We start from the raw sequence: 10,947 nt of genomic DNA, 5'->3' as shown, positions 1-10,947 counted from the left end.
CCTTCGGCTGACTGTAATCTCTGCTGGTCCAAGAAAGTTAGCCTGCAGCATTCCTCTTTTGTCCTTTGGATGTTAGTGGTAACGAGTTTGGTCAACCCGTTAACTCCTCTCCTTCAGTCTAGGTGATCTCGTGACTTTAGGAGAGGTCCCTGTCCATTGGTAACCGTGATCCCTTCGTCAATACGTTCCTTCGTTACGATTGCTTCGTATGACGGAAGTGGATTTGTACCAACTCTGAATATTGGGATTCTATTTGATGGCATTCTTCTTCTGTCCTTTGAGCGCCATTATTTGATTTCAAGAATATCCCACCTTTAGTTTGTATTTGACATATGCATTCTTGTGATCCAACCTTATGTCATCTATCATCGTTAGGCGTGATACCTTCGTTAGCGTAGCTTCGTGTGTCTTGACGGGGGGATACACTATCAAGCCCCCAGTTTAATTTTACGAAGCTTTTTAACCAAGCTATGTTGAATTAAACTCAATCTTCCACAAGATAGCTTGAAGGGTGAAATGGTAATTTCCTGGTGCGGTTACCAAAGTAATTCTATAATTGATGGGACGGTTGCTGCTCAAGGGTAATAAAGAGTTAATCTCTAATTTTCTTTTCATTTTTTCCTTTTCTTTTTCTTTTGCTATTCTTTATCGTCTGATCATATTTCCTATTTCTAAAAAAAAGGTATTGCTCCCATCTTGTTGTCTTTTTTGTTATTTTGTTATGGCTAAAGTAGGGCTTCGATCGATTTCTAGTGCCGTGACCCCCTGAGTGTTATAAACGCCTCTGTAAAACCCTAGGTCTCAAAGGAGACGACATGATTTTGCCGGAATCTGGTAAGTTCATGCTAGATTTTTCGGCGGATTATGTCAGAATGTACACGCAATCATTTACAGAGTGCAACCTTAGGATTCCCATTTCATCATTTTTTTCTTAGTGTTCTTGATTACTTCAAAGTCCATGTTTCGATTGTCCACCCTCTCGCCGTTAAAAAGATCTTGGCTTTTGAATATATGTGCAAAGCTTATGGCGGTTAGCCCTCAGTTGACTTGTTTCACTGTTTCTTTCAAACTGGTGACGCTGGGAATTGGGTTACCATTGCCAAGCACCGCAAAAAGAGGGGTAGCTTGACTGATACTCCAATATGTTTTGCTTCTTCCATTCCTGATGTAAGGAATTGGAAGGATTCCTTCATTTATATCAAGAAATCTTTTTTCTTTCCGGATAAATATCCTAATGCCGTTGACATCAGATGGGCCACCGTTCCCAAGCAATATAGTGATCCTATCCATGAGGATGCTAAAGATGATCCTCTCTTTAGTAGGATTTGTCGTCATCCTATAATTCCTTCAACTCTTCCGGATTCTCTTCTTTTTAAACTCGGCATGGCACCTTCCTTGGAAAAAGGCGAAGCTATCCCTGTGTACTTTTGTGGGGAACGGGGTAGGTGTTATATGTCTTAGGTTTTATTCTTGTTTATACTTTCTTGTGTTAATTTTTTCTAACCTTGCTCGCTTTTGCAGAGATGTCTTTGCGAAACGTTATCAAATCTTTTAGGGTGAAACAGATGACCAAAGCCGTCCGTGCTAGTACTGTGGTTAAAGAGCTTGGCTCTCCCTCCTGTTCTGGTTTTATGGAGGTGGACAGCAAACCGAAGAAAGTGGCTGAGTCAAGTGCCCCAAGGTTCAACCCAGCGCTAAGGTGGAGTCAAGTGCCCCCAAGGTGCAACACAGTGCTAAGGTTGCCTCCGAGAACGAACCTATTGATGTTGATGCGGAACCTGAAGTATCTAAGAGCATTCCTGTTAGGGCCTCTAGGTGCCAAAAGGTTGCCAGAAAGATGAAAGAGGTTGTTTCTGGTTCCCCTTGAAGAAAGCTAAGTTTGCTCTCCATGACGAAGATACCGATGATGAAGCTCAAATTGAAGGTTACGGTGACAACGTTCCCTTGGGTAAGCTTCTTATTTGTTAGCATTTTTTTATATTAACTGCTCTTCTCGCTTGAACAAATTTATGTGCCTTTGTAGGTGATACTCCTGCTATACCTTCTTTAGAAGCTTGTTTCGATGTGTTCGATGAGATGATTCCTTCTGAATTTGAAGATGCCTTTATGGATACCTCTAAGCTCATTGATGTTTACACCGCCCATAACTATCATTCTGCTATCTATAATCATCTTGTCCTTTCTCATTTGAAGTAGAAATCTGGCGATGTTATATGTTTAGAAAAGGAGGTGGAAGAGCTTAGGGATGTCAATGCATCTTCTAAGGAGTCTGTGAAGAAGTTACAGGAACAATAGTTGTTGAACACATCTTGCGAAGAGGAGGTGAAATCAGCCAAGAGTGAGATTCTGAGCATGCAGGAGAAGCAGAAGCTGGATGAGAAGAGGATAGCTAACTTGGAAGAAGAGAATAAGGTTCTTCATCAGGAAGCAAAGTTGCTGGCAGATCAGAAGATGAGGTTTGATAGTTTGAAGACAGATTATTCTGCTGTTATTACCCAGGTTATTCCACATGTTTGCAAGCAGGTTATCCGTAGTGAAGAGTTGAGCGCGTTGGTTGGTGATGTTGTCCTTGCTAGCAAACTTGAGGAGAGGTGTAAATTGTTGACTGAGTTATCCAAGCAAGGCAAGCTCGAACTTAGCAGCTATCCAGAGTATACTGATCAGGCTCCAGACCTTGTTGATGCTGCGTGTGCTCGCTTTGCCGATGCTGAACTTAACTATGTCGCCTCTGTTGCTGCTCACTCTGATGCTAAGCCTGTAGAGCTTCTTGCCTTGGTTGCGGAGCAATGATCTTTGTAGTTTGTTTGTGTTATGACCCCCTTTTGATGTGATGATCTGTACTCTAATTACTTTATGTTAACGTACTTTTACCAGGCCTGCGTGCCTGTTGATTTAGGGCTATGTTGCCCATAAACAATCTCTTTTTGGTACTATGTGGGTTATCGTACCCATTTGCTTGTTACTCTACTTATTATTTAAGAAGGTCACATATTTTGGCGTTATGATTACCTTTTGTTTGTCTGAGTTTGGCCCTCCTTTATTCAAGCACAAGCACTTATTTATTTGTAGAATATGCTCTCTCGCATATTTCTTAAATTCGACAAGTGTTCCCTCCGGGAGTACTTTGCAATAGCTTCGGTAATCTCTTGGGTTACCTTTGGCTTATTGCTAAAGTTTTATGGGTATTCCTCTTGGGAATATCTTGCAATAGCTTCGGTATACCTCTTGGGTTACCTTTTACTTATTGCTAAAGTTTTATAGGTATTCCTCTTGGGAATATCTTGCAATAGCTTCGGTATACCTCTTGGGTTACGTCTTGCTTATTGCTAAAGTTTTATAAGTATTCCTCTTGGGAATATCTTGCAATAGCTTCGGTAATCTCTTCGGTTACCTTTTGCTTATTGCTAAAGTTTTATAAGTATTCCTCTTGGGACTATCTTGCAATAGCTTCGGTATACCTCTTAGGTTACCTCTTGCTTATTGCTAAAGTTTTATAAGTATTCCTCTTGGGAATATCTTGCAATAGCTTCGGTAATCTCTTGGGTTACCCTTTGCTTATTGCTAAAGTTTTATAAGTATTCCTCTTGGGAATATCTTACAATAGCTTCGGTATACTTCTTGGGTTACCTCTTGCTTATTGCTAAAGTTTTATAAGTATTACAACACTTAAGATTGATGTTTCCAAAAGATAGTAGGATTTCATTCAAATTCCTTGTGGTAGGAAGTGTATAAGTTTCGACTACCCATTACAAATTTTCCCACTTACATGTAACTAGAAATCTAGAAATAGAACTTTTGAAGGTTTACCCCGTTCTAGGTTCTTGGGATCTGTTTCCCTTCTGTAGTTTCGAGCTTGTATGAACCGTTCCCGAAAGCTTCGAAGATTACGTACGGACCTTCCCAAGTAGGACCCATCTTTCCTTTGTATTCAACTTTGCTAGTGCTGTTGAGCCTTAGGACATAATCTCCGACCTTGTATACCGACGGTTTGACTCGCTTGTTGTAATACCTTTCGATCTTTTTATTGTATGCTGCTTCTCTAATCAGCGCAGCCTCCCTCCTTTCTTCCATGAGTTCAAGATTGAGACGGAGATTCTCCTCGTTTTCTTCAAGGTTTGTTGGTTAATACATGTATCTCCGCGGGTAAAACTGCCTCAGTTCCGTAAACCAAACTGTAAGGGGTTTCTCCGTTACTCCTTTTGGGTGTGGTTCGTTGAGCCCATAGGACCAGGGGGAGTTCTTCCATCCATCCTTGGTGACATTTACCCAAATGTTTCTCGAGACCTTTTAAGATATCCCTGTTGGTTACTTCCACCTGTCCGTTCCCTTGTGGGTGGTAAACGGAAGTAAAGGTTTGCTTTATCTGTAGCTTTTCACAGAACCCTAGGAAGATACCTTCGGCGAATTGTTTTCCATTATCCGAAACGATTTCTTGGGGTATGCCAAACCGACACACGATGTGTTCCCAAACAAACTTTTCTATTTGTTTCCCTGTCGTGGTGCTTAACGGTTTTGCTTCTGTCCACTTTGTGAAGTAGTCTATCGCAACCACCAGCCATTTGTAACCTCCTGGTGCTTCTGTGAGTGGACCTACTAGATCTATGCCCCACTTTGAGAAAGGCCATGCTGATAACACAGATATCATGTCTTGCTTTGGCTGTTTCTGAACTTTAGCATGGATCTGACATGGCTCACAGGTTCGTAAGAGCGTGACTGTATCTTCGTGCATGGTTGGCCAATAATACCCCATCCTTAGCATTTTTGCCACTATTGACCTTGGTCCGGAATGAAGTCCACATATACCTTCATGCATTTCTCTGATGATCTTCGAAGCTTGGTTTGGTCCGACACAGCGAAGCCACGGGGTGAGGAAAGATTTCCTGTACAAGGCTCCGTTCATTATCTTGTATGACGGTGCTTTAATCTGGATCTTTCTTGCTTCTTTTTTATCCTCGGGTAAGATTCTGAGCTCCAAATATTCCCTTAATGGCTTCATCCACGTGTTTTCTTCTTCGATGATTAAGTCGTGGACTTCTTGAGCTTCGATGGATCGTTTTTCTAATACTTCGACCAACACTTCTTCGCCATATTCCCTTAATGGCTTCATCCACGTGTTTTCTTCTTCGATGATTAAGTCGTGGACTTCTTAAGCTTCGATGGATCGTTTTTCTAATACTTCGACCAACACTTCCTTCGCTAGGTGTGCGAAGGTGATAGAAGCTAATTTGCTCAGAGCATCTGCTTTCTTATTCTGACTTCTTCTTACATGCTCTATTGTGAAGCTTCTGAAGCTCTCTACAAGTTCCCTGACCTTTGACAGATAAAGTTGTATGATTAGCTGTCTTGCTTCGAAGATACCTAGGACTTGGTTTGCCACTAGTTGTGAGTCTACGAAGGCTTGTAAGTGCTCAATTTTCATCTCCTTTGCTATTCTGGGCCCTGCGAGCAGAGCTTCGTATTCTGCTTCGTTATTAGTTGTGCTGAACTCGAAATGAAGCGCGTAAGTAAACTCTTGTCCCTCTGGGTTGATTAGCATAAGTCCTACCCCTGAGCCATCAGAGCTGGAAGCTCCATCAGTGAACAGTTTCCATTCCTTCGTTTCAATAGTCGGGGTGATAATTCGCGCGAAGGTGGAGTTGTTTTCTTCGTCTGTCTCCATTGTTTCTGCCATGAAGTCTGCTAGTAATTGAGCTTTGATTGAATGGCGAGCTTGGAAATCGATATCATGTTCCCCGAGCTCTATTGCCCATTTGTCCATTCTGCCAGACTTTTCTGGCTTCATAAGAACCTGTCTAATTTGCTTGTTAGTTAACACAAAGATAGGATGGGCTTGGAAGTACCTTCGTAGCTTCCTTGCGGTGTGGACTAGGGCAAGCGTAAGCTTTTCGAGCTCTTGGTAGTTGACTTCTGCACCCTGTAGAACTCGGCTTACGAAATATATCGGGACCTGTATCCTTTCACGTTCTGCCACTATGTAACAACCCAACCCGTAATCCATACGATATTTTTTTTTTATACAACACAATTTCACGCCAAATAAATATGTAACCCATTTCACGAGTTCCATTTAAAATGCACAACAATTAATTGTTTACAAAAGGTACGAAGGCCACGAATAAAGTTTAATACAAGTTTGACCCATTACAAATGATAGTTTATAAACCAAACGACGTTCTGAGCATGGTTTGGGACTAAACTACCCAAAACTAGGCCAACTTCCAAAAGCTCCAACATAACAACAACAAGAGACACCTAGTGCCCAACGACCCCCTTGCCCTTGTCCGCGCCTGCATCTAAAAAGATAAACAACGAGAGGGGTAAGCAAAGCTTAGTGAGTAGAATAAATATATACATGCATATAAGACTTACCCACACGCATCCACGATATCATATAATGCACACAATCACATAACATCTCGATAAACAAGCTAGTATCATCAAATCGTACAACTAGCAACATTAATAGCATAGTAATCATAGCATTAATTGAAATGTTAACGTTAACAACTATAACCCATGGTTAACCCAATTCTTCGCAGGGGAATGACTTCGCGAAACAAGTCATCGATGTTCATAACAACCGTTAGCTCCCAAACACGGCTATGGTATACTAACCCCCGAGGTGTTCCAAAAACGGCTATGGCATCACCCCCAAGTGTCCCCAAAAACGGCTATGGCATCACTTGATCAACATGTGAGTAAAACACGGCTATTACTCACAATCATGTACACAAACACGTGTATGTGCACAATAACACGGATAATAACGTGGGAGTAAAACACGGCTATTACTCGCCACTATATGCACAAACACGGCTATGTGCATAAATATAAAACGTGGATAAAACGGCTATGTCTCACAACTATGGTCACAAAACGGCTATGTGACACCATTAATACGGCACGTAAATCATATACATACATATATAGATTTTCCACTCACCTCAAGTCCCTTGTGAAAGCTAACCGAGCTTGCAACTCTTCAATGTAATGTACCTATTACATTATGCATTTATTAACATACAATCTAGTTGAATTAAATGCTAACCTCTAACCCTTGAGCATTTAATTACCCTATCGCATTAAATGACTCAACTATACCAAAACCGCCCATAAATGACCATTCTTGTCATAAATCACTAAAAACTAGTGATTAGGGTCTATTAACATCAACTAACATAAACTTGGTGTATTTCATACCCATTTTACCCAATTAGTTCAACTTTGACTCATATGACCCATTTTGACACTTACACAATCAAACTTTGTCATACATGACCTATTCACAATCTCACCAACTTTTGACAAGTGTATTTAATGCTTACAACACCATTAATACTTACAAACCCCATTTCATTAGACCAAACCCTAGATTATGGTAATTAGGGTTTCCTTTCAACAATCTAACCCAAAATCCACCCATTTAACCCTCAAATGGGTCACACAAATCCCATATGAACCAAACCCTAGCTTAAATAAATAAAACTCGAAACTTAAAGTTGAGACTTACCAAAACTATCCTCTTGTAGATAATAGCAAGGAGAACAACTTTAATTCTTGCTTCTAGGATTGATTCACAAAACTATTTCTTCAAATCTAAAGTATAAACTAAGTGGATTTTAAGTTTTGAGAGGAATTTATGAAAGAAAATGGAAAAGAAATGAGAATATAGGATAAGTGGTTGATATTAAAAGCTCCAACCAGATCTACATGTAAAAAGACTAAATTACCCCTAAACCCTATTTAATTTGAGTAAAAGTCAAAATCAGAATTGCAGAAGTGCCGCGGCGCGGCTTCTTTGTCGCGGCGCGACATAAAGAAGGAAAAATGACCCTTCTTAACTCAAGTTCTGATCTGGATTTGCTTTGTTTACCGCGGCGCGATCCCTTTTGCCGCGGCGCGGCGTTTGCCTTTTCCTGGTCACTACGAAAGTTTAACATAAAACAAAGGTTCAAATATATATATATATATATATATATATATATATATATATACATATATACATATGCCCTTATACGTCAATTAACACCGTAGCTCAATTAATCACATAACGAACAGGTTTAAAGCATACTTTTTATTAAGTACGTACCTTTATACGCGCACGGGAAAACGGGGTGTTACAACTCTCCCCCACTTAAATCGGAGCCCGTCCTCGCGATCCAAGCCGCATGACACGAGGGAAGGTAAACCAACACGAATTCTTCGGGCTCCCAAGTAAAATCGGAACCTTTACTACGATGCCATTGGACCTTAAAGGTCCTCACCTCTTTGTTACGCAACATTTTTACCTTCTCATCGAGTATAGCAATCGGCTCTTCAACGTATTCTAACTTGTTGTTTAGCTTAATTTCGTCTAAAGGCATCCATGAAGAATCATCCGCAAGACACTTTTGGAGATGGAAAACATGGAATGTATTATGGATCCCCGCAAGTTCTTCGGGTAATTCCAAACGATACGCGACTTCACCAACACGAGCTAAAACTTTAAACGGCCCAATAAACCGAGGAGCTAACTTTCCTCGTTTCCGAAACCGAATAATACCCTTCCATGGCGAAACCTTGAGCATTGCCATATCACCTTCTTGGAATTCGATCAAACGTCTACGCTTATCGGCGTAAAACTTTTGCCTATCTTGCGCCTTTTTCAAATGTTCCCGAATCATATTGATTTTATAATTTGTCTCCAATACCAAGTCGGAGCTCCCGACTTCCTTTTGTCCCACTTCACCCCAACAAATCGGGGTTCGATACCTTCTACCATACAACATCTCATACGGTGGCATTCCAATACTAGAATGAAAACTATTATTGTACGAGAATTCCACCAAAGGTAAATGTTCATCCCAACTACCACCGAAGTCAATGATACACGCAAATAACATATCCTCCAATGTTTGATTCGTACGTTCGGTTTGACCGTCCGTTTGAGGATGGTACGCCGTACTCATATTTACCCTCGTACCCATATCTTCATGAAACTTCTTCCAAAATCGAGAAGTAAAACGCGTGTCCCGATCCGAAACAATAGACGCGGGAACGCCATGTCTCGATATCACCTCTTTAATGAACATTTTCGCGAGTGCCTCCGATGAAATTGCTTCTTTAATAGGAAGAAACAACGCACTCTTCGTCAATCTATCGACAATCACCCAAATAGTGTCAAATTGGGTTCTTGCCATTTTCGGCAACTTGGTAATAAAATCCAGGGTAATATGCTCCCACTTCCACATCGGAATTTCTAGCGGTTGCAACTTACCATACGGCTTTTGGTGTTCGGATTTAACTTGCAAACACGTGACGCATTGCTCAACATACTTAACAACGTCGCGTTTCATGCCCGGCCACCAATAATCTTTCTTCAAATCATGGTACATCTTTGTCGCACCCGGATGTATGGAAAAATTAGACTTGTGCGCCTCATCAAGAAGAACCTTTCAGAAATCACCCATCTTAGGCACCCACACTCTTTCTTGAAAAGACAATAAACCACGCGAACCCATCGTAATGAATTCCGATTGCCCCACAATTCGTTCCGCATGCTTGTTGTGAACGTAAGCCTCTATTTGAATCACACCAAGTTTTTCAAGAAAATCGTTAGTAATAATCATACGTAACAATCCAAATCGTAACGCAGGGTGGTGACTCTTTCGGCTTAAGGCATCCGCGACCACATTCGCCTTGCCCGGATGATAAAGTATCTCACAATCATAATCCTTCACCACATCCATCCATCTACGTTGACGATAATTCAAATCCCGTTGATCAAAAAGATGTTTCAAACTCTTGTGATCCGAATAAATCGTACACTTGACACCATACAAGTAATGGCGCCAAATTTTCAAAGCATGGACCACCGCCGCCAATTCGAGATCATGAGTCGGGTATCTCTTTTCATGTTCCTTTAATTGGCGAGAGGCGTAAGCGATGACTTTACCTCGTTGCATTAGAACACACCCAAGCCCATTCAAAGAAGCATCACAATAGACCGTCATATCAACTACACCTTCTGGCAATACTAAGACCAGAGCTTTACACAATTTCTCTTTCAACAATTGAAAAGCGATTTCTTGCTCGTTCTCCCAATTGAATCTCGTATTCTTCCTTGTCAACTTAGTTAATGGCGAAGCAATCTTGGAAAAGTCTTGGATAAACCGATGATAGTAACCGGCCAATCCGAGAAAACTTCGGATTTCCGTAGGCGTAATCGGTTGTCCCTAACTCTTCACCGTTTCTATCTTCCCCGGATCTACTTGAATACCATCCTTGTTCACAATATGGCCAAGGAATTGAACCTCCCTTAGCCAAAATTCACATTTTGAGAATTTAGCATACAACTTCTCTTTTCTCAACGTCTTTAATACTTCGCGCAAGTGGTGTTCATGTTCCGTCATGCTCTTAGAATAGACAAGAATATCGTCAATGAACACAATTACTGACTTGTCCAACATAGGTTGGCACACTCGGTTCATAAGATCCATGAATGACGCCGGTGCATTCGTAAGACCAAAAGGCATAACCACAAATTCAAAATGCCCGTAACGCGTTCGAAAGGCCGTTTTCTCAATATCTTCCTCACGGACCCGCATTTGATGATAGCCGGACTCTAGGTCAATTTTAGAGAAATATGTCGCACCTTGGAGTTGATCAAACAAATCGTCAATCCTAGGCAATGGATAACGATTCTTGATCGTCACTTTATTCAACTCCCGATAATCAATGCACATACGCATACTACCATCTTTCTTCTTCACGAACAAGACCGGAGCGCCCCAAGGCGAAGCACTCGGTCGAATAAAACCCTTCTCAAATAACTCTTGAATTTGATTCAACAATTCTTGCATTTCTGTCGGTGCTAAACGATAAGGAGTTTTAGCAATGGGAGTAGCTCCCGGAACCAACTCAATGCGAAATTCGACTTGTCTTTCTGCCGGAACACCCGGTAACTCA

At 41.1% G+C, this 10,947-nt stretch overlaps 1 protein-coding gene across 1 annotated transcript; it reads right to left on the bottom strand.

The window, feature by feature from the left end:
* Positions 1-5,146: 5,146 nt before the first annotated feature.
* Positions 5,147-5,758, bottom strand: LOC139848925 (uncharacterized). The gene has a single exon (XM_071838606.1). It carries the CDS (start codon positions 5,756-5,758, stop codon positions 5,147-5,149), a length of 612 nt encoding a protein of 203 aa, XP_071694707.1.
* Positions 5,759-10,947: the final 5,189 nt, after the last annotated feature.

Source organism: Rutidosis leptorrhynchoides, chromosome 5 (genome assembly GCF_046630445.1).
Source record: "Rutidosis leptorrhynchoides isolate AG116_Rl617_1_P2 chromosome 5, CSIRO_AGI_Rlap_v1, whole genome shotgun sequence".
Taxonomy (NCBI): Eukaryota; Viridiplantae; Streptophyta; class Magnoliopsida; order Asterales; family Asteraceae; genus Rutidosis; species Rutidosis leptorrhynchoides.
This window is presented reverse-complemented; position numbering and strand designations above follow the sequence as displayed.

What these genes read in the sequence shown, in the direction of transcription:
- LOC139848925 (XM_071838606.1), bottom strand. Translation starts at nt 5,758, where the DNA reads ATGGACAAATGGGCAATAGAGCTCGGGGAACATGATATCGATTTCCAA.